Raw genomic sequence first — 24849 nt, forward strand, 5'->3', positions numbered from 1 at the left:
GGATCGACGAGTGTGCTCACCGGTATCATAGCGCGAAGTGTTACTTATTTTTGCTGTGCACAGGTTCGCTCAATAAACAGTTAGTTTCATGACTTACGTTGTGTTTCTGCGGTTGTTCACCGTCACTACACCGTAACAGTATACGTGCATACTTATCACTCATTCGCCATCTGGAAGTGCGAAAAATTCTAAGCAATCCTTCTGCCACCACTGGAACACGAGGTGCGCCAACTTTTCATTCACTTAGCGGCGCATGTGGTAAAAAAAAAAATACACGCCATTATATTGGCTTCCCGGCGTTTCTTGGTATAAAGTTTGCGTATTTTGCACTCTTTCCTTTCTTTTTTCCCATTCTTCCACGTGTATTTGGCGCAGTGCATTGCTTATTCTTGCATACTTTTCTGATTGTTTTCCGCCCAGTTTGGGCTGTTTTAAATGTGACCGTTAACCAAGTGACTTAAATCTGCACTTTGCTTCGGAGGAGCAGACGTGCTTATATATGCCGGTCACGGTGGCGAAGTAGTTGTACTTATAAAAAAAACAAAAAAAACAGTTTTCAATTGCTTCACAAACTACGCAAGCTGCCTGAATTCGAGTCTCTGTGGTGCAAGCATTGTGCGGTGCTATTTATCGCCTACTGGATTCCAATAACACACTTCATGCTTTTCTGGAATTCATGACAATTTACAAATGGCACAAACTAAAGAAGGTTTTATGTGGTGATATTAGTTTACCTCGCACTGATCGGTCTTTACTTATGTCACTCGTTCGCCCGAAGGCACTATGCCAATGGCTTACTCACGTTGAAATTTCATTTTAACTCAAGTTTTCACCGTTTTAATCCCTTACGCGTGAAAGCATATTCTAACGACGGGTAGAGCATGCTTTCTAGTGCTATGTTGTAGACGGTACCACAAGGCCGTTTTTATCGCTTTGAACATTATGGCGCAATCACGAAAGCCTGAGGACGAAATGATCATCGACTTTAGTCGTGCCAATAATAACGGAATAAACGCACTAGAAACAGGCATGGCGGTTTTTGAAATTAGCAATGACCACTGGGATATTCATACTTAGCATGTAAGTTTTATAATATTGCGCGACATGATGTAAAACGTTGTCCCTAAAAAGTGCTTCAAAAATAAATTCAGAGCATGCCTGGGAAATTGTCAAGTTTTTTTTCGACACACAGCATAAATAGGTTTCACCAAGGGCAAATGCCAGCAAGTAAAAATTTGCTGTTAAGCTTACGAAAATGTGCTCTTATAAACAAAATGCACACTGCTAGAGAATTTTGTTATCATAACGCTTTTGCCATATTCATGAGAGATAGTTCATCCTATCAGCTGCTTTTTGTTATTAATCAGGAGCCTTGTTTGACACCTCGGTTATTTTTGAAGCGTTCAACAATTATTTTCATATCGGCGTTCGAACACGATATAATACTTCTCACTAATGAACAGTTCGCGTGGCATCCAGAGGACTGTAAGAATTACTTTTAGGGCCTCATTTGTTTCCTATTGATATCAGCAACGTTATCATTACTATTACAAACACATCTGTCAAACTACACCTGCACGCAGACGGCTACATCTTATCATCAAATATTACTAGTAGGCATGGCCAGCTTGTACAATACAGTGTATTTTCTTCGTTTTGTAAATGAAGAAACACGTCGCAACTGAAGAATAACTTTAAGGTTACGCTATTAACGACCTTCAGCAACAAGAAAGCACCAACGGTAATGGTTAAGAGTTGTTGAAAAGTAAATATTGTAAATGCGCATTGACCTGGCAACGCTGGCCACGTCTGCCATCTTCTCCGAGACACTCTTGCGAAGGCACGTATGAGTGGTACATGCCCATTGAACCAAGTTGGCTTCGAATAGGTTTATTGAAGTGCGGCACGTGCCCCATGTCACATAACTATACTGGTCCAAGTTGGTCCAACGGTTGGCTTCAAAGTGTGCTCCCCTCAGCGCAGCAGCCGATCGCTGTACTCGTTAGAGCATACAGACTACTCAAGTTGGTAGGAGTTGGCATGGAGTCACAGAAGCTGGGGGAAAAACGGTAAGAGACCCAGAGCCAGACAGGCAGAATTACACCCACCGGAATGTGCGTAAAGTACATTAAGGATGCTAATCGCGCTAAAATGTCGGTGGTTGGCTTCAAACAATGGCTGCGCAGCACGCATGTTCAATGCTCTAACCATTAGGTCACGGACGCAGGTCCGAAAAAGCCGAATAAGCTAGCCCGTGCGAGCCAGCGCTTGAGATGCTCAGCGCGATATGCTCGTCGCATAGCAACAATTCACTGATAAAATGTTGGTGCGCGCATCTTCTAAGTGACGACAAAGAAACAAGTTACGCATCTGATCGACCGCAGTGTTACGCTCTGGTATGTTGTCATATTTAGGTCGCAATGTTCCCAATACATGTGAAACCGCCCGCTCCTTGTCCAATTCACCGTAGTAGGCGCACGTGAGCCATTCTTTGGTATCAACAAAAAAATCGTCGCGGGTCTCTCATTGCATTTCTATGTTGTTGCTCGGTTTTACAAAGACAAGCAGGTCGTGTTTTGCGAGTTTTACGAGTTTTAATGCTGACTAAAAATACACCTTTCTCAGCGACCAACGTGCCCTTCACCCGGTGGTAGAAGGGCACGCTGGCCAATGAAATCTGCAGCGTGTCTCTTGTAACGCTTACAAGAACAAGCCAGGGTTGGCGCTGACAGGATTTTCTCTCATATGAAATCCTTCTCTAATGAGCTTTTCTGACCTGTCGTGACTTTTTAGTGAATAAATCGCTTTATTAAATGCTCCATTTGTAGGAATACGCTGACGTACGTGGCAAAGTGCTTTTTTTTCCAGCACGAATCAAGATATCTTCGTGAACATCTCCCTGCCTTCTCACAAGTTTATTTAATTTTTGCTTCTTATAGAGCTTATGGAAAAGTGAGGTGGCACCACAGAACAAGCCTGAAAGCAACAGCTATGCTTGTAGCTATACTGTCGAGCGAGCAGTTAAGTCTTGCCCTACCATCGGCAGGTTGATGAATGGCATCCTGATGCAAGTGAATAGATTGCGCTTGACATTTTGAAAATATCTGTTTAAAGCTGATATACCTGATCAATTCAAGCAGGCTAGGTTACGATTTGTCGTCGCCCCGTTTCAAAAAGATGCCAATAAACATCGTCACCATACCATATTACCTTTTGTTTTTCTTCAAAGTGGGACAACAGCTACGACAATGTCCTCAATCTTCTCCAGAGAGAAAAACAACATTTATTGAGTCCTTGATGGGGTCAAGGGCGGCCAGAGGGGCTCCCTCCCTTAGACGGCGGCCAGTCCTTGTAATCTAGTGGGGTCCGCGGCCATCCGGACGATATCACTAAGAGCGCTGGCGAAGACACTTAATCTCCAACACATTTCTGAAAACGTACTCAGAATCTGGCGTGAAATGTCTGGGTTCTATTAAGAAATCAGTAGAATGTGAATGTGTGACAAAAGTTTCGAAGATGGCTAACGTCTTTGCAGTTTTAAGTCTATCGATAAACAACGCCTCTCAAACTACAGACCTATATTCTTGATAGGTGTATATCCTTGATGCAGCTGTTTTAAAGTATTGGAGCACATGATTCATAAGCATATAAGTTAACATCTGTCCACCAATGATTTGCTTTCCAGGAATCACCGTGGTTTTCTGCCTGTATCCATTGCGCTGTCTCAATTATTTCAATTTGCGCATGACATTACTGTTAAGTCAACTCGGTAAAGTAGGCGCAGTTTTTATTGAATATTCAAAAACATTCACCCTCGTTTGTAAGAACACGCTCATCCTCAAATTGCTGCATTTTACTCTGGCATCCATGAAAAGCTTATAGTGGGCTGTATAAGCGATTACTTACAATTATGGTCTTAGCCAGTCAAATTCAATAATTCTCACTAATGAACAGTTCGCGTGGCATCCAGAGGGCTGTAAGAATTAGTTTTAGGGCCTCATTTGTTTCCTATTGATATCAGCAACGTTATCATCATTATTACAAACACATCTGTCAAACTACACCTGCATGCAGATAGCTACATCTTATCACCAAATATTACTAGTAGGCATGGCCAGCTTATCCAATACAGTGTATTTCCTTCGTTTTGTAACTGAAGAAACATGTCGCAACTGAAGAGTAACTTTAAGGTTACGCTATTAACGACCTTCAGCAACAAGAAAGCACCACCATGCTTTCCGTATTAAGATAATGGTCATCAGGCGGATAACGTACATGAAATATGTCATTTTGTTTAACATTCGCTTCTGACGCAGTGGCGCAGACATACAGATTATCCTATGCAAAAGCTATTAGTAAAGTCGGCTATCTTATACGTAGATTAAAAAGTGCAACAAAACATTGCAAGCTTACAGCGTACAAATCTTTGGCAGGACCTACATACGAATATGCATGCATCGGTGGCTCGGGTACCTCACAATGCTAACCATATTCACTTGAATATCCGCTGAAGGAAATAAAAGCAGTTGAAAGTTAGTGTCCACGTGTGTCGCCTACTCGTCTTGTCGTTTGAGTGTTTCCGATGTTAAACGTTCACATGTAATCTAGAACAAACTAGCCCACCAAAAATTCATTAGACAGATATACTATACTCTTAAACAAGTTCAGACGAAAAGTATAATAATTGTATTACAACGCTACAGCCAACATTTCTCCCCGTCTTTCTATGCATGTTTATGGTCACTTGAGCTCGGGAGTTTCTGTGAACGTGTTTCCACGTGGTACAATATTGTCAATAGCAAACGTGTGCTCATACACTTATTACTTTTGTTAGTTGTGCTTCACGTTCGATCCACGGAATTAGAACTATTATGATTATTTGGCTTGAAAACATATATACACACTTGACAGGAAAGGGAAAGCGAGGAGCAGGCTGGCAACTGCCACCGAAAAGGGCACAACGCGTGCCGTGTCTACTTTTGAGAAAGGGGGGGGGGGGCGAGAAACATAGAAATGGAAGATAAGATGAAGACTCTCAAATAATAAAGCGTGAGACATCCATAAAGTACAGGTCACTCACAGTAGGGCCAGTCACTGCAGGTCACGCTACTAAATAATGTTACAATAGAAGAAATAGTGTCTTAAGTCTTGTCGTCGAAAAACCGAAATAGGCTACAAACGTGACGTTAAGCTAGGCACTTTTAGAGCGCGATGAGCGTGATTGCGTCGAGACGCACAACCACTGGGCTACAAACACTCGTCGAGTGTCGTACACCGCAGGCCAAGGAGATGACAGTGGCTCACTAGCGACGTGCAATGCGCATTGAAAGCGGGACACTCCAATATCCGATGCGGAAGTGTCTCGTAGCAGCCGCAAGGCGTACACAATGGACTGGCCATGCGTCCTTGTCGGCATAAACATTCGCACACGTTCCCACAGCCAACCTTAGCTTGACTAGAAAAGCTGTTAACTCTTTCTTTTTTTTTTGACGGTCCTCTTTCCTTTTACCGTTTGCTGTCGGATTGGGGAACAACTTAGACGGCACCTGCCGTAGGGGCTTAGTGGCATTGGCACTGCGCTGCCAAACCAGAGGGCGCGGGATTGAAATCACGGCTACTGCGGCCGTACTTCAATGGGGCGAAATGCAAAAATGTCTGTGTACCGTGCATTGGAAGCACGTTAAAAACTCCACGTGATCCAAATGAATCCGGAGTCCCTCACTGCGGAGTTCCTCACGATCATATGGTGTCTTAGGCATGTGAGACACTCGAATATAATTAATTTAGAGGGGTCATTGTGTCCGCGTTGGCGTGCGAACTATTTCTGAAGCATTTGCCTAACCACATATTTGTTGGTCTTCTTTTTGTGTATACTTCTGTGTGCTCTTCTGCACGCCTCATTGTCATGAAATTATGAGATAACAGCACGTGCAAATAAATAGAAGAAAGCCCGTTTCATCCTCGCAGAGCACGGGGAGGAAATGTTTAGTATTATTTCCTTCTGATTTCAATTGTACGACAGCATCCTGTGCCCCATGCCGGTTGGGGGGCACACTCTACACATTAGCCACTAAATTTGCTGCTGCTGCAGATATTTCCGGTGACAGACGCTAGCGAAAATAATTGAAGAAGGCGAAGACGGCTAACGCGTGACCTGTAGATCGCCACGACACTAAAACCATGAGAGAGCGGGGCTTACCAGAGCGGACTCCGCGTACGGGCCAAAGATGGCAAGTGGTGGCACTTTGATGTAGGCCAGCTTGTTGAAGGGCGCGAGTCCAGCAAAAGCCTTCACCTGCACGTCCCAGCCACACGAAGCCAACGTGTAATGAAGCCAGATAAAGCACTGGAGACGCTAACGCTTAACTGAAACGTCGAAATACCAAGGTGAAGGGAAATGAAACTTGACGCAAAGAATCACTTGTGGCAGGCGGCGACCGAACCCACAGCTCCACATTACGCGTGGCCGTCGTCGAGCGCTACCTGCTATGCCCTGAACATGCTTAGTGCGAGATCCCTATGCAATCGTTTAGGACTCTATAACAAGCACTGCAAGGTCTTAAATTATCGAGTTCTTGTAGAAGGGCGTCATACTTTGTGCTTTCTTGTTTGGGTTTCATTTCTTGTGATGGGGGTACGCCTGGCTACAAGAAACGGCTGACTGGATGAATGGATGGATGGATGTTATGAGCGTCCCCTTTGGAACGGGGTGGTGGGTTACGCCCCAAGATATTGCTATTATACTGCCTAGTGTCCTACCTAGGTTAAAAGAGAAAAAAAAATGAACTCCTACAACCAAATTTTCTGGCCCCCTATTGTGAAGTTTGATTTTGTACGTCTCCGTTTTTTGTCGTTTCCCTACTTATCTTCCACCAATCTTCCAATCGCCTCTTAATAATCTCTTTTGTGTACATGTTTACTTTTCCTCTGCTCTCGCTCAACCCAAGGGCTTCAAGGATGCCACTGGTGCCTAAATCGACCGCTGTGCAGATGTCTTCACATTCCAATAAAACATGCTCCATCGTTTCCCTAGCTTTACTGCAACAAGCACATGTTTCTTGTTTCTTCTTCCCTCTTATATCTCGCTTTATAGGTGCGTATTCGAAGGCATCCTGGTCTCGCTTGGAAAGTAATGAGCTTCCCTTTGAGTTATGACAAATCGTTTCTTTCCTGGTTTCGTTCCTTCCTCTTAAGTAGTTACTCATGGTAGGTTTCTTTTCCACTGCCACCACCCATGGGATTATTTCAGCCTACCTCTGACTTTCCGCTTGGCGTTCTTTGCTGCTGTGTCGCCTACCCTACATTCCGCATACTTGCTGGTAAGCTTCCAAGTTCTTTTCCTCCACTCTGAATCAATATTTTTTTCCTGTACAGATAACTGAACACTCTCCCAGCCCATTTACTTTCTTCCATATTCCTCAGTCCTTCTTCATAATTAATTTTACTCTGAGCTTCCCTCACTTCAAAACTTGTCGAGCCCATATCACCCTGCACGTCTTCATTTGTAGTCTTCCCGTGAGCACCCCATGCGAGGCGTCCCACTGACCTCTAGTTCCCATCGAGTCTAGATTGTAAGCCGCATTTCCAATAGTAAGTCCTAGAACCATTACACCTTTCCGCATACCCCATAGAGCCTCGTACCGATTCTGTCCCTATAGCACTCTGTGCTTCATTATGACTGCATTTCTCTTCCCCTTTACTGTTATTTTTTTCCTGCGTTTCCATAAATATATTGCCTTTGTTTATCCATATATCAAGGTATAAATACCTTGGTATATGGATAAACGGTTCAGCTGTATATACACATATGGATAAATGGTTTAGTTGTCTATACCAAAGTATTTATACCTTGGTATATGGATACGGATATGGCGGCAGTGTCAGTCAGCGCCACATGACGGCGGATGTGTGAAGTGTGCATTAAAACCGGAGGAATCATCATAGCTCGCCATCCCGTTGTCCTGTGTCTCGCATACCTTGTTGTTGTATTCGGGCCTCTCCGACATCATGGCGAAGAAGATAAGCGTTCCTTGGGAAATGCCGATGTACAGGAGTTGCCTCTGGCCCGTTTCGTTCAGCACGTAGTCGATCTGAGCGGGCAGGTCGTAGAGCGCATGCTCGTGAAACCTGCAGCACAGGACAGGCGGTGTTGAAAAGTCGTTCTTTTTTTCTCTGACCACAAATGTTCGCGCAATCGGAAACTCTGCCATTACTGTGACCCGCGGCAACCTGCAAGGTGTGTGTTCCTACCTGGTTCAGCTGTATTTAACCTGATGCGTCCATGCTGATCTATTTTACTGCACAACATTCATTTCACAAAATATGAATGGACAGGTTTGCTCTGCAATACCTTCATTCCTAAGCACATTGGAGCTCCGTTGGGCGACAGCAAGTGTTTAAGCTTTAAAAACATCTTTGCTTTCCCATCCTGCTTGTGAAAGCACACTATTGGCTCGTGAGATATAGACAGACCAGCAACTTACATTCGCCAATGATGCGGATGTAGTTCTTAAAAGAGATGGATTAGTTAGGACGGCAAGTGAATGAAATATTTTATGACGATGCCTATACGTGGTACTTCACTTGGCATTTGAGAGTGATTCAGTTCTTGCACTTTTTCCATAATGCCGACAACCCTGTGGCCATATTAGTTTTCTGCCCGTATCGTGAAGGGTGGACGTGCTGGCGGGTGTAGGGCGCGCATAGGATATTTGTGGGTCGCGCGGCCTTTGCCAAAATCCGTGTCGACCGTTCGCTAGTACTTCACGCTAATTGTCAAAGTTAAGTGCAGCTAAGAGGAATGGGCTCAACGAATGTTTACGGTATGTGTGCTCTCAGATGCCCGGAGGGGGGGGGGGGGGGGGGTTCTTCCGTTGAGCATCAGCGTCGGCGTAATCAAGCGAACTAGCACAGCGAAGGATGAAAGAGCGAGCGCGGAGCGCAGCGGGGGATAAAAGGCGGTAGAAGAAAGGAGGCAAGCGGAGAAGGAGAGGGTGGCGAAAGAGTGAGGAGAAGGGCAGAGTGCAGCACGACACTACGAGATGGCGCCATAGTAGCGTGCGCCGTAGTGCGCCGATCACATCATTACCAAAGCATGCGGCAAGCGCTGGGCGAACCCGTCCACCGATACCACACAGGGTGTTTCACCTTACTTGTGCGCAGAACTTAAAACAGTGGTCAGCCGCAGCTGAATGAAACGAACGGCATATAGTTTGCCGTCATGTGACACTCCTTAGAGTAATTTTTAAAACAGAAGTCGCAGGGGAGTAAGTATGGCGATTAAAAAGAGTGTTCTAAGACAGTTACGAAATCATTTGCCAAAAACTGACACACTATTAGTTCAGAGTGCGCAGAGGCATAATCGTGGTGGGAAACCCAGCGCCCCTCATTCGACAAGTTTGGTAGCACGCGGCGCACAAATTTCTCAGATGCTTCAGGACCGCAACGTAGAATACTTTCTGTAGAGTTTGAGTTTAGGTACAGATTCGTGGTGCACATTTTCATGGCTTTGATTTTTGCTTTCATCTTCTCCGTATTCTTGGCCTTAGCTCATAATTCCATTTCAGCTTATTGCTTTGCGACTTCAGTTCGATGTCGTATTCGTAAAGATCGCCGGTGGTATTACCCTTTCCAAGAACTGATCGCTGTCCTCTAAAGCTTTCCAATCAATGCAACGTTGAGTTTGTGCGAACTTATGTTCAGGAGATAGCCGCTTTGGCACCATCATCATCATCATCATCATCATCATCATCATCAGCCTAGTTACGCCCACTGCAAGGCAAAGGCCTCTCCCATACTCTTGGTGCAAACCCTCTTCGTCTCGAAATTTCTGAGTTAAAATCTGGTCAACAGACTTCTTTCCCAAACCAAGTGTTTGTAGTGTCATTATAACAGTGATTCGGTGGTCACTGAAAATAAAAGATTGCCACGATCAAGTTCTCATCTACGCACGAGGTGGAAGGGTGTCCGGTGTCCAGATCCTGCATCGTCCTTGGGATCTTCACGGCCTTCCAGAAAAAAGACGGATCCACTTAATCTCAACATTTTTCTTTAGGGTATCCTTGCAATATACCTTTAGTAACATTTAAATTGTGCGACCGACTTTGAAAGCTGCAGCGCGTAACAGCGCGTGGTTGTATGAATTCTCCTCTTATTTTTTATTTGTTTCTTCTTTCACCTTTTATTCCCTTTATCTATTTCCCCAGCACAGGGCAGCCAGTCAGTACTTACACTGGCTAACCTTCCTGTCTTTCTTTCCCTTTTGTCTCTCTCTATCATATATTTATGCATTATTCAGGCCCAGTTTCACAAGAATTTTTATAGCGATCCCGTGTTCATGCACATGTGCAACATGACCATCTATTGCTCTTCATTAGAGACAAGGTCTCACCAGTCCCCAACCTCGTACCGGCATGTTGTCTCAAGCAAACCCCGTCTCGGACCGTTCTTGCGAAATATATATTCTCCAACCTAATTCTCACAATGTGTCGCAGCCTTGGCCATTAAGCAAACGTGTGAGAGAATTAGGTGTAAAGAGTAAGTCTTATGTAAATACACCGAATAACAAATGTTTTGAAAAGCATAGATTTGTAGTGAACGTCATGACGGTGTGCACTTATAACAGGGAGACTGCAAATTGTTTGTTTCTGTATATGCTTCCTTAGTTTATAATGTATTTATATTGTTTAGGTACTTCACGCACTTTCCAGTGGCTACGTTTGTGTCAACATTTCTGCGTAACTGTTTTCCCGCCTATGACTGAGTCACTCAGTAGCACGTGGTCGAATGGGTAGCGCATAGGGGTAGATCGACAGAAAGCTGAGCTACTTGGTAAGGATTCATAATGCAAAAAACGGGGTAAGGCCTGCAGACACGGACGCAAGTGAAGTGGACAACATGAACGCCGACTATCAACAGAAGGAAGCACTGAGGCGAAAAAAGAGAACAAAGGCACTAACTCATCTGTGCATGCTCTAGAATGGTAGCACCACGTGTCGATCGGGTACACATGCAGGTCTTTTTTCTTCGCCTCAGTGCTTCCTTCAGTTGATAGGCGGCGTTCGTGTTGTCCACTTCTCTTGTGTCCATGTCTGCACGCTTTACCCCTTTTCTTGCATTATAAGCGCATAGGGCTGCTCTGCTGAAGGAACAGGTTTCGACACCAACCATTGGACCGACTCGGCTCCATGAATACGTGGCAATGTGTACATACGTGCCGCTCTTCAACGAACCTCTTTCCCGCCGACAATGGATACTCGGTAGGTGCTGCTGCTCGAAGAGACTCCTTGACACCGACTTGGAGCATTGGGTTTGGGTCACTCGGTCAGTGCTGGTAATAAATGGACCTCTCCTATGACAACTTGCGTCACCGCCTATGTGTCAAGAGGTGTGCAGCAAGTGGGGGGACAATTTTCAGCATTCGCAGGCACCGGCGCTTCCCGCTTCTTGTCTCAAAATTAAAAGCATTTCTTTTGAGCCTACCAGACCTTGCCACGAGCACTTTAGAACAGTCAGTACACATGCTGTGTCGTTATCAGTTAACGATATGGCCTCTGGCGCAGCGAACGCAAACGACCATCACCCGCAATAGTGGCTCAGCTGTTATGGCGTTTTTGCTGCTCAGTACGAGGTTGAGAGTTCGTTTCCCGATCGCAAAAGCCATATTTAGGCGGGGGCGGAATGCAGAGACGATTGTCCACCGTGCCCTGGGTGCACACTAAAGAAGCCAAGATAGTCATAATTAATGTGGAGTCCTTCATTAAAACATCCCTCACGTAGTGTTGGGGTATAGGCACGTAGACCTTCACAGTACTTATTAAAAGCCTTAGGTCAGTAGTTGCAATGCCTCATACCTAAAAACTGCTGCATCTAGTCGCATGGTGCAAAAAATATAATCAGCAACGGCTGATACCCCGTAAACGATGGCTCATGCCACCGTAACCAAGCAAAAAATGCAATTGCTCATACACCCTTAAGGCAGAGGCTACAAGCACTCAGTGAAGTGAAGTGAATAGCGCATACATTAATTGAAACCAGCCATACAACACACTGAACAGCGTAGGTTTCAATAAAGAACAAGCCCAAAACAAGAGCTCGAACCACCACAAAAGTATTGCATTCCCTCCTCGAAAGTACACAAGCGAGAAACGAATAACGACGTGGGAAGCGGCCGGAGCAAGCCATTCGACCGTGAGTGCTGTTTTCCCCTGTTGAGAGGATGAATCGTAAAGTTGAAGTGAAACGTCGTTCGCTCGAGTCTGACCCCGCTATACGAGCGCGCGAAGCCGCAGCAATGAAGAACAACGAAAGCAGCAACGCGACGATGCGAGACGGCAACGCAGAGAGGACGCCGAAGCTCGCAGACAACGGAGTGCCACACGTTTACTTCACACTACGGCTCGTTATGTCTTGCAAGTAGTCTGACCCCTCCGATCGTGCAACTTAATGCATTGCAAAGTGTGCCTGTTACAGGAGCGTAACATGCTGCCAAACATTCTTATATTTTTAACACACAACCGTCAAGAAGACGTCTCTCTCACGCGAAGTTCCAGAATGGCCTCGATCTAACGTCCAAAGTCCGGTGCCTCCTGCCGAAGGTGTTGCCACGTGTGTTTCCGAGCCAGACGTCGTAGCCGTTGTCAGCGAGAACAAACCCTGCGGTGCAGGCATATACTCAGTTGATACACGTAAATAAACCCGCCGTATTTAGCAGAACTGCAACATGTGGCACCCGTACCACTCACAACTGTGGACAAGGCAGAGTAATAACAAATTTAAGCAGAATAATAAATTACGCAGTTGCAATACAGCATGCCGGTCATTCCTGATGTGGAAAGAGACTTGGTAACCAGGAACAGACCCCAATACTAAAGGCAGGTGGAGATGCCACATTCAAGTTTCCGCACTGCTTCGGTAACATCATCAATTCTGAGACCATCTGGTTGAGCGTGCCTATATTCTTTCTCCACAATAAAGTGCTACAATTTCCAGCAAAGAAACAGAAGACTAAGCTAGGCAAGTTTTGAGAACTCTTTCTTAGCCAGAACAACACAAGTTGCACGAGAATGTTTTACAAGCCGTGACGTCATATTCAATTTAATGGTGATTAAGCTTCTTTGTTGAGGTTGTGCCTATTTTATTCACAAGTAATCAACCTTTTCCAGTAAAATTAAAGAAAATAAACGTTTTAACAAATGTTTACCGCACGTTCGAATGGATCTTACCGTGCTTCAACTCGGTTTGCTGCGATGCATAGTCCTCTCGAGATTAAAGTCAGAAAAGGACTGCCTAAGGCGTACGTGCAAGCTTCTCTCAGAGCGATCGGACTGTTGCTACTTGATCGGGTTTCCGTCTTACCTCGGTCGAGCTTCCAGCTGGAAGGTGCAAGTGCTCGAGCGGAAAGCGCGAGAGCGCTCTGAGCTCCGCGCACGGTGCACTGAATGAACCAGGCGGTTGTGTTCCGTGCACTAAATTTCGGCCAGCCAATTGTAAACCGCACCACGAGCGGGCTCTAGAGTGCTCTAAAGCGACCAGCTCAATGTACCATTAGTTTAGACTGACTTAGTGTAAAAACATCCAAGGTGGAGGAGACAGACGAGAAATCCAGAGAAGTGTGAGCTAGTGACAGAGGCCAAACAAACGGCTTGTCCTCTTTAGCTGTGCTATAGTAAACGCAGCTAAATGCCCGGGGTGCGTGGTATTCTGACCGCACCCGGGGCATTTAACTGCATATCTGGTAGTGCACACTTGTAGGCGAAGAAAAACAATACAGACGCTGGTGCCTGGTGTCAACAAATTATATCTTTAGTCGAGCCCGCTCAACCAGGCGGAAGCCTGATTCCGCCGATTCCACTGCTCGCACACCGTCAGCTTGCCGGACGTGTCGTCGTCGTCGTTTATGACTGGACCTTTGGGGTGCGTAGTAGTGCGCTACAAGGCCACCCTGTCTAGCCAAGAAGCCGTCAGCTGGATGAATGGCGAAGCGCGGATGGCGGTGGTGCGCAATACACGCGGTGAGTATGATTGACCTGGTCGGCAGGGAATCTGACAGTAGAAGTGACTAAAGCGTGAGTCCAAGCAGGCAGGCGTCAGACGGCCGGCGAAGGTCGTATCTTACCGGATGCTGATGAACAATAGAAATTGTTAGGTGCACGCTCAAGAACTTCGAACGGACCATCATACGGTGGCCGTAAGGGAGGACGCTCAGCGTCGTGGTGCACCCTATCTATCTACCCTTTGGCTATCACAGTGACTGGCACAGAATGATACTATTTGCTACCTTTGTTATAAATTTTAACTATATGACAGCAGCAGATATTATAGTTTTTTTACTGCTTGGCTAGCGTGCCGGAGTGCTGTTAGACTGTGCTTTAGTGTACAAGTCCGCGCAGCATTTGAGAAGGCTTCAACGGCCGTGTCAATATACCTAAGAAGGCAAGAACTGGAGCTTTTACCTGAGATATATTCACGCGTTGCTTTTAGTCGCAAAGCTATGCTTGCTGCAGGCTATGCACCCTCATAGTTTGCGGAATAATGACCAAGCTGTGCGATACAGACAAATTCATCGATTTCTTGGCGTCATCATGATAGAGACGTGCCTTTGAGCCCTTACGTGTCGTTCATGACAAAGCATTTAGCCTCCATTGTGGACCTCCTTGCGTATATCGGCGGGAAGTCCTGGGGCGCAACAATACCATAAATGTTCCAACCCTACAAAGCACTGTTCTAGGGATTCCTGCGGTACAGCTTACCTGTATTAGGACATACTTGCACTACAACTATCCGCGAACTCTATAGACTAGAACACGATAGCCTCGCACCCAGACTAACCGAACGCATACTCTCGCACCCGGGTTGCCCGGTCGACCGGTGCCATTTTGTACTGGGCTGTCAAAGTGTGTTCGCCGGCGACCGGCACACATGGCCAGCGTCAGCTCTAGGACTCCAAAGTGCAGAAATGTGCCCGTTCACGCGGATCCAAAGTACGGGAAGTCATATGGGCATCATGGCGTCGTGTTTGGATGCCAAAACAACCAGCGCAAAAGGAGCAGGTTGCTTAGCGCTGTTTGCGAAGAGCACAACACACGTAGGGAATCGTGCCGGTGCGGTGTTTTCAGCCTGCACCGATTTCCATCCGCAACGAAGAATGCCAAACTGCGCCACCGGTGGATAGCTGCAGTGAATAGGAAGAACTATCAACCCAGTGAAAATGCACGAGTGAGCATTCGATCTCTGTATATTTTGGTGCCACTTCCAACTTTGCGCCCTACGAATGTAATATGTGTAACACGCAGGTTTGCTCCGAGCACTTTCTGGACAACAAGCCTACAGAGCAGAATCCCGTGCCGGTGCTTCGCCTTGGCTATAACAAAAAGACAAGCCTTTTCGTTTTTTCAGTCATGCAGAGCTCCCGACGGTTAAGCGGAACAGTTGAGTTTGCGGTTAGCGATACTTGCAGCTGGTGCACGGAATGACCATTAAGCGTGAACGACAAGTTGTAGGCAATAGAATGTTGCCCTTCTGGTGAGCGTTATTGCTATGAAAGTAAACCGAAGTCTGCTCGTCACGTAGCATGCGTCCACAAAAACGTAAACGACGACTGCTCGTCGCCGAAGGTGTTCGTGCAGCGCGCCTGTCTTTACGAGCCGGTGTTGCACGTGTCATTCGTAACGAATTCATTTGAGCTTCCTGAGCTATAAACTGCGTGAGGGCTGTTATGCGGGGTAAAGCGCAAGATTTTTCCGTTCATATAGCGAGGAAAATAAGGTGGTTAGTTATTGTTGTATTTTGTAACAAAATTTTGCTCGTTCTCGCCAGTTTTTTTTTTTTTACTGTTTTCTTTTCTAAGGGAGCGCCAACAATCCGATATGGCCTCGCACAGGTCTGATAGTAGGTAGCTGCAGTTGGTGGGGCTAATTTAATGCAGGTGCGGTTGTTGTATTGTACAAAGGGGTCCCTGATGATGCAGCTTTAAGTAGGGATGGTAATTTTATGTGCCCTGTCATGGTGTTTGCAGCAACTGTACAACACCTGCATCTCTCATGCTCACCCTGTTATACGGGCTTTGACTGCACATGTAGTTGAGCATTATAACTACTGTAGTTCCTCATTTTCCATTGAGTGCAGGTTTAGCTTCATATGCTGCTTGTTCGAGTGTTGTAGACTTGTGTTCTGAATGTTGTACTCTTAAGTGGTTGCACGCAGTGGCGTAGCAACAGGAGGGGCCGGGGGGCCGTGGGCCCCGGGTGCACAGGGCCAGTAGGGGGGGGGGGGGGGCGTCATATACGTCTGAAAGCACCCGAAAATTGTCGATATCCTTGCCTTCCTCGACTACACCCGGGGAGGGGGGAGGTGACAGAAGAGCTAGTAGCCCCGGGTGCCAGACGACCTAGCTACGCCACTGGTTGCACGATACAATTGGCCTGGTGTATTCTTCATTTCGAGAGGACTTTATATCTTCGCAACAGTGATGGCATGGGAAAGAACTACAGCCGTTCTTACTATAACATATATTTTGTTTTCAATGTGCAGGTGGTGAAGGGCAGGCGTCTGCTAATCACGCAGTCTATAAGCCCAGTCATACGACCTCGCCAGTTGGTTGCCAAACGCGGCCAACCCAGTAGGGACCATGACAAACAAGACCAAACTGAAAGTGCAGAGAACAATGTTCTGTGTGCTTTATTATTATATGGCACCAACACAGTGCTGTATATTTCTTCACAGGTTACGTGCCAAAAATGCGGAGATATTACAGCTCACACGTGTTCTAGCATATAACGTGCGGTTTGTACAAACGTAATAGCGTACTTGCCCGATGCATTCGCTTCTGCAGCCTGCACAGCACTCAGTGTGGCCATTGCGGACTTGCATGAGGTCTTGAAGTTTGATTGGATCGAGACAGGGAAAATGACAGGTTAGAAAAAAGGCGACACACGCCTTCCACCCAGCTGAAAAGCCCAAGTTTCGCTTTTGCGCCGGCTCGCATCTCCCGGAGTGGCAGCCCAGACCTGCTACTTCGCGGCGCTTGGGATAGATGGCGCGACCAGCGCTCATCATTATGGCGGCGCGCTTTGAATTCACGGTGTTCTGGTGTATAGTGTGCAAGTACAAGCACTCAGAAGTTGTCTCAGTCTCCCAGAAAGTAGGTCACAGATTGCGACAGTGCAAATCGCCAGAGACGCTCCATTGACTGTATACATAGGTGAGGTTGTTCTGAGAGCACACCTCCGACACTTTACTCGCATTCCCTCACACCATCTTGCTTGCTTGCCAGCAAAGAGGTCACATTTACCTTTTGCCAGAAATAGTTGAGACATCAGTCCTACTTGACATCACAATCTACGCCTGCTACACGATTATGAGACCCATTGTAGTTTCTGCACTGGCCGCAAGTGAAATTGACAATTGTAGGTATCAGAAGGAAAGCTGGAGCGCCTTTGTAAGCTTTGAAGCTAGCAACTTTGGAAGACATTCACAACAGGCACAGATTCCGGTAATATGTCTACACAAATCGTTCGGTAAAACTGAACAGCTGTGCAGCAGCAGCCATCATCCCGCAAAATTTGAAGAAATCAAATTAAAACTTCATGTGTGACCACATCGAAAGGTGCAGAACTTGCGGCACTCCATGCTGCAGTTGATTTCATTAATCAGGAACCACTATAATAATGGACAGTCTTTAGTGACTCCAAGGCAGCCATTAAGTGCATACAAAGCCCATTGTGCCATGGACCCAATGAACAACTGGCCTCAGAAATTCGACACATATATAATCACAGCAATAGCAAAGGACACAATATAATATTTCAGTGGCTTCCAGGACATTGCAACATCAGCGGGAATAAGCACGCCGACGAAGCCGCCCGATTCGCGCATGAAAGTGGTCAACGTTTCTTCGTTCCGCTTTCGCGAACAGACGCTGCGGCAGGGATGCGGTTTATGTCCCGTGAAAGTACTTTGCCCTTGTGGGACTCGAAGGTTTTCACCATATGCCGTTCAAGTTCGTTGTCTCTGGACATACTGATGCACTTACCATCTGGGTTGCCACAACGTGAACAGACCATGCTGTACGATCTGTAGCTAGGCGTTGCATTTACGAACTCATACGCTTTCCTTATTGGAATGGCCAACAGCTCCACGGGCGACACATGGAGCAGCGATGAGACGCTCACACATATTATCTTTGTCTGCTTGCGTTGTAGTGCCCAGAGACAAGTATATGTGCAGAGTACTTAACCACGTGAAGAATCGTCTACTATAAGAACTCCAAGCTTTAGGTCAGTCCTCCCAAAGAACAACCGCGGTGAATGTGTTACTCGCGTTATTAAGGTTCCTGCAGTCTACAAGGCTTCACGGCAGACTTTAAAAACACCGCCCCCTGCCGCTTTATAGTGTACGCGGTTTGTTCGTGATAGTCTCTCTTTCTCTCTATCTGCCCCTTCCACTTTCTTTTTTTGTCCCCTTAACTGTTCCACCCGTGCTGGGTAGCCAACCGGAACTACTTGTGGTTAACCTCCCTGCCTTTCTATGCACCCTTTTCTCTCTCTTGGTAATTTAACTTGAGGAAAATTTAACGGATAAACGAGAGACTCGAGAAGAGAAGACAAAAAGATGCTCACCTGGCTGATCGTCTGGCAGGTTACTCGATAAACGCACCAAGTGATTGGCATCTCATTACAGACCTTTCTGCAGCAGATAGGTGCATTTTAAAGAGGTCACTTAAACATGTACCATTCTATTTTCTTTACTTTTAACTATCGTTATTGAGTATTCATAACAGGTAATACCGCAAATAAAGAGCTTCAGCAGTCCCCTCCCCCCCCCCAAAGTCATTTGAAAGAAAATGTCACACTGTTACGAAAATTGTAAAGGAAACCCAAACCAGTTTCCTACAGTCTCACTATTTGTGAAAAATAACACCTTGGCAGCGAAATAGAGTTTCAGGTAGTTCAAATGGACGATCAAAACCACCTTAATAAATAGAATGAGGACAATGCCTCTCTCTGTCTAGCAATGCACATATCACTCGGAGATCCACGGTCAAAAACAAACTACGGAACGCTAATACCTTTGTGCCAGGTAACTTCGACCATTAATGTATTAGTATTACTAATACGTTTAAGAGTTGGAAAGATGTTTTTACGAGCGAAGTAAAAATCAAATAACGGATGTTCCATTATGGCAGGATGTGACATTCTGGGTGCATAAAATGCTATTGCGTTTTTTTTTTTTGCTCTTTGTCTCGGCTGCAACGTGAAAGCGACAACGAAAACAAAAAACCGCGTTCGCCGTGATGCGAGACTGTCGTCACCAGACGTGCCACGGGCTCCTTCAGAACGTGTTGGAAAAGGGCTGTCACTGAATAAACGGGCGCAGTGTTCCCGTTCTTTTGTGAGCGTTATTATGCTACTGACCGTCCGGCCGGATGCCGCTCCTGCCCGGTAGCAGTCATAACAGTGGCGGCCGGCAACGAACAAGCACCTTGATGAGGGCGAACAATCCTGCGATGGCGTACCAAGTTCCACAGTTCGACGACGCCAAGGACAAGTTGTCGTCGTACTACATCAGAGTCGAGTCGTAGCTCAGCCGTTTATGGTGGAGCTTCGCCTGGCTGATAAATGCAACTTCGGGGCCATGTTGAACCGCCTGCTGTGAGACAGGATTGTCTGCGGAATTCACAGCAGTGACGTGCAGAAGGCACTGATTTCTCATCCGAAACTGACGTTGCAGGAGGCAGAAAACAAATTCCTTGCAGCAGAGGCTGCACGATAGGGTACTCAGCTTATGAAGCAGAGGGAACCGAAGGAAGAGCCCGAGCTTCACAGACTAACAGGCGATAGACAGCAATGACAGGCAGGAAAAACCTGAAGTCAGACGAGTGGATCGTCTAAAGGCTGTCACCGGTGGGGAAGCCGCGAGCATGGTGAGTCGACTAGTGCGTTTAGACACGCCAAATTTCTCAACTGTAGGAAAAATGGGCACCTAGCTGCCGTGTGTTGATCTAATGGAAAGCAACTGTAGCAGAGCGTGGCGCTGAGCAGCGGCTCAACCGGAAATGCCCGAGCCGAACTCTCCGCGCAGTTATATACACTAAACCCGCTACCAGCGGTAGACAACGAACTCGTCAGCCTGGTACGACGCAATTTTTGCTGGGGCGGTGCCGACATCGGTATGGAAATTGACACCGGCTCACCCGTGTGTGTGATGTCCTGGGACCTCTACTGCCAACATCGCACAAGCTGGCCCTGTCTTGAAAAATCCAGCTTGAAATTATCATGCTACTTGGTTCCGTTGCCTACAGCCGGGAAGCTAACGCTCCGGGTTTCATACTGCAACACGACTGTTACGGCGTCGCTGACCATTGTTCGCGTCTCCGGACCGAGCATATGCGGCCATCATCTCATCCAGGCACTGAAGAACGAAGGGGCTGTGGTTTCGAGCGTGTCCAGCATTAAGGAGCAAGGGCTAAACTTGCAAGCGATCCTGTGTGAGTACGAGGAAGTGTTTGAATCTGAACTGGGTCTGTTCAAGGTTCCGCTCGCTCATCTATACATGAAGGAGGATGCGGTTCCAACGTTCTTCAAAGGCACGCCACTTCCATATGCAATGCGAGAAAAGGTTCCTAACGAGGCGGACAGGCTTGGTACATCCGGAGTAGTGTCCCCGGTGGCTCACTGGAAGTGGGCGACGCCGACAGTTCCGGTAATGAAGAAATACGGAACAGTTCGATTGTGTGGCGATTACAAGCTAACTGTAAATGACAGCTGTGTGACAGAGCAGTACCCACTCCCGGTAATAAATGACCTTATTTCTGCACTGCACAAGGGTAACGTTTACAGTAAATTGGACCTTCAGGACGCGCCTACACCCAGGTTCCCCTGGATGAGTACTCAAAGACGCTGACTGTCAAAAAACACAAGGGGGGTTATTCTGCTTTAATCGCCTGCCATTTGATGTGTCTTCTGCCCCAGATATCTTTTAGCGAATAATGAACACCGTCCTGAAAGTTTGCCGAGAGTCCAGGTGTACTTGGACGGCGATCTGGTGCCGAGAAGGGGAATGGCGGCGGAAAGAACCTCAAGACAGTTCTCCAGCGCTTTCGAGAGCACGGCGTCAAACTAAGGAAGCACAAGTGCACCTTCAAGAGGCCTGAGGTTTCGTACCTTGGGCATAAATTCAGTACGGGAGGGCTGCAGCCTCTGGAGAAGAACATGGACGCTATCATGAAGACGCCAACACCCAAGAACGTGAGCGAACTGCGTTTCTACTTGGGTCTTCTCACGTATTACAGTAAGTTCCTTCCCAATATGGCCAGTCTGCTATCCCCGCTCTACGATTTGCTAACGAAAGAACGTCGCTGGAATTAGGGCTCTCAACAACGGGAAGCTTTTCAGAAGTCAAAAAATGGTTTATGCGATGCCAAAATGTTTACTCACTTCGCTCCCTCACTGCCGCTGCGCTTGGAGTGCGATGCGTCACCGAATGAAATCGGAGCGGTACTGTCCCATCGCATTGGCAATGTTGACAAGCCTATAAGTTCTAGCTCTCCAAGACTTACCAAAGAAGGAAGGAATTATTCACAACATGAGCGTGAAGCGTTGGCCCTAGTGTTCGGGCTATCAAATTTTCGGGACTACCGACTGGGAAGAACCTTGATCACAGATCACAAGCCGCTGGTGTGTCTATTTCGCGAAGGTCGTGCCACGCCCATCATGGCCACTGCAAGAATTCAGCGTTGGTCCTCGCTACTGGGAGCATACCAGTACAAGGTAGAGTACAAACCTGGCTCGGACAACCTGAATGCAGACGCACTCTGTCGGCTTCCTCTAAAAACCACCAAGGACACATCAGAGGAGCTACCCCTATACGTGCACTCGCTGAAGCAGCTGGATGAAACACCCGTTTCTTCGCAAGCAATGAGACAGTTGACCGAGAAAGATCGAGTACTTAGATATGTCAAGTCCTACGTGCTTCATGGTTGGCCAAAGTAGCGCAAACCGCCCGATCGGCGGTTGGAACGAAATTTGACACGAAAGAGTGAGCTAACCATTTACGAACGACCATTTACTAGGGTCACAGAGTCGTGATTCCCGAGGCTGCTCGTGCTGACATGCTGCAACTCCTGCACGAGAGGCACCAGGAAATGTCTGAAATGAAGGCATTGGCCCGTAGGGTGGTGTGGTGACCCGGCATCGACGGAGCTATCGAACAAATCAGTAGGAATTGTACTACATGCATACAAGCAAGCGCAATGCCACCGGCGAAGATACCAGTAAGCTTGCCACTAACGCACGAGAACTGGTCACGTGTACATTTGGATTTTGCTGGTCCAGTGAATAACACCATTATCCTCGTGGCCATAGATTCACATTTGAAATGGATCGAAGCAATTCCAGTGCGTCATGCCACAGTGCAATCGACAGGTTACATCCTTGCGTGAAATCTTCTGCAAGCTGGGTATACCGAGAACCATTGTGACAGACAACGGAACTCAGTTCACGTCAGAGACTTTCCCGAAGTTTCTGACAGAAAATAGCATAAACCATTTTAGTACGGCACCATATCACCCCCAATCGAACGTACTTGCTGAACGCGCCATGCGGACGCTGAAAGATGACCTCAAGAAGGCTCAGTAAAGTCACTTGGCTGAGCGATTGCCTAACCTGCTCTTTATGTACCGTAGAACGCCTCTGGATGATGGACGATCACCGTCTCAACGTCTTTTGGGTTATCAGATCCGTTTCCGGTTAGACACGTGCCTTCCACCGCCCGTAACTTTTCCTATCTGCCCACAGGTAGATCAAGGAAGCAAGCTGAACCAACACCACCTAGATAGCACAAGGCCTGTTTATTCTGATACATGACGTCACGCTACGCGGCCCGAAATTTCCATTGACAAGGCTGGCGTTAGGTAAGCGGTGACGTCAAAATCTATGTCGCCTACTGAGGAACATCCTCATTAGATTCCATGGCTGTCGGTCCAGGTAACATGACGTCATGGATCGGAGTGAAAAGGCCTTGTGCTATCTAGGTGGTGCTGGCTGAACCTGGGCACTCCTGTTTGGGCTCGCAACTTCGGAGAGGGAGAACGGTGACTGCCAGCCACAGTGAAAGAAACAAGAGGATCCCGAATGATCACCGTTGAAACGGCAGAAGGTGAGCTTCAGCGTCACATGGATCAAGTCCATCCTCGATACAGGCCCGTGCCGGTGCAACCTTCGCAAGATAAACAAGCTGGTGTGCCGACGCAGCCAGAAGAGGCTGAACCAGCTGTGCTTCGCAGATCGACCCGTATAAGAAAATCCGCGGAGCGGTACTCACCTTAAGGAGGGAAGAGTGCAGGGCCGCTATTTTGTAGCGATGCCTTATGCCTTATTCTATGCTATTCTTATCATCTACCACACACGGCCGCCTGATCCCGTTGATAATGTGGGCAGACCGTCGCTCTGACCACTGGCAAAGCGCGCAAGGCCTGAAAAGGCATAGAATCGGAAAAGGCATCGCTACAAAATACCGGCCCTGCAAAGTGAAAACGACAACGAAGGCAGAAAAACCGCGTTTGCCTTGACGCGAGACACGTCAGCGCACGTGCCGCGCTGCATCAGAGCGTCTTGGAAAAGGGCGGTCACTGAATAAACGGGCGCAGTGTTCCCGTTCTTGTGTGAGCGGTATTATGCTTCTGGCCCTCCGGCCGGATGCCGTTCCTGCGCGGTAGCAGTCATAACAGTCTCTATACGCTCTGACTTCTATTTTGTATTCTTTGAATTGTACGTTTGAACAGGTATATATAATACATCGACGTCGCAGATATTTAGAGACTAGTCTTTGTGTTCGTGCCTTTATTAATAAAATAAGCTGTGGGAATCTATTTAACACGACAGTGTAGTTCTAAGAAATTCCGTTGCAATGTTCTGCGAACTTTGCTGTTATGTGAACGACGCTACATAATGTACAAATGTATACTGTAGGTACACTTGTCAGGTCACTTGTTCCCTCAGGTGCTGTGCGCAGTCCCGTCCTATACGTTTCTTGAAATATATCAAGAAGAGGTAACCAAATTAAAGAGCATAAAATGAAATAATACACTTTACCTGTGCCACACCGTATTTCAGGGGCTAGTGTTGCGCTTAGTATACACTACGCTCAAATATTCAGGTTTAGATAAAGTGAAGGTAAAAGAGCACGTCTTCAGTTCCTCTCGACTGAGTGCGGGTGTCTTACAATATATTTAGTTTCTTATTTTTGGTGATGCGCCTTAACAACCACGAAAATAGCGTGCATGTTCGTGTGTGAAAAATACCAGTAAAACTCTGCTGAGCCTTCTATAGACTGAAATATGCGACAAACTTTAAGTGCACAATGAAGGCCGTTGTTTACATGCGTATTAAGTATACACAGGTAAGTTATCCTATATACATAAGGAGAAGTTTTCTTTGCCTTTCCTTCTGTCTCTCTCCTACATGAAACGTTATTATTATTATTATATATTGTCGCTTTTGTCCGAGAAGTACAATTCTGTTTTGAAACAACAAGAGGATATTTAGGAACGTGAAATGTCTGGTTGTGCTGAACTGGCTCTGAAAAAAAAACGGCGTTAACTCAGGCTGCAATAATACAAAAGCTAGAATAAAACCAAAATGAAAGTCAGCAATACAACAGACTAAAGACTCTTGATATTCACGGTTTGACGGAGAGAAGTAATGAAAGCCTAAAACAAACAATCATGCAAATGGCAACAAATCTTGAACCTGTCGGTGTTTTCGTCTGGTGACACTGCGGCCGTAAGTCGCTTAAAAGTCGAAATCGGTCGTACACATGTGGTCCTGGGGCGCTATATATCTGTAATTTGGA

The 24849-nt window shown here is 46.6% G+C and overlaps 1 protein-coding gene across 7 annotated transcripts in view; it reads right to left on the bottom strand.

Annotated features, from left to right (window-relative positions):
* LOC135911211 (lipase lipl-1-like) overlaps nucleotides 1-23538 on the bottom strand; it is a 76317-nt gene extending 52779 nt beyond the window's left edge. For 6 of the 7 annotated variants that reach the window (XR_011514475.1, XR_011514474.1, XM_070538406.1 and 3 more), the window contains exons 1-4: nucleotides 23320-23538; nucleotides 12540-12654; nucleotides 7977-8127; nucleotides 6200-6295 (exon numbers count right to left, since the gene is read on the bottom strand). Coding sequence is in view for 5 of the 7 variants with exons in the window: in XM_070538406.1 (XP_070394507.1) it covers nucleotides 6200-6295; nucleotides 7977-8009 (129 nt within the window). In the remaining 2 variants the exon portion in view is untranslated. The remainder of the gene's footprint in view (nucleotides 1-6199; nucleotides 6296-7976; nucleotides 8128-12539; nucleotides 12655-23319) is intronic. The other variant, XM_070538407.1, reaches the window with a different exon arrangement.
* Between the last annotated feature and the right edge of the window lie 1311 nt (nucleotides 23539-24849).

Source organism: Dermacentor albipictus, chromosome 5, assembly GCF_038994185.2.
Source record: "Dermacentor albipictus isolate Rhodes 1998 colony chromosome 5, USDA_Dalb.pri_finalv2, whole genome shotgun sequence".
In the NCBI taxonomy this organism is placed as follows: Eukaryota; Metazoa; Arthropoda; class Arachnida; order Ixodida; family Ixodidae; genus Dermacentor; species Dermacentor albipictus.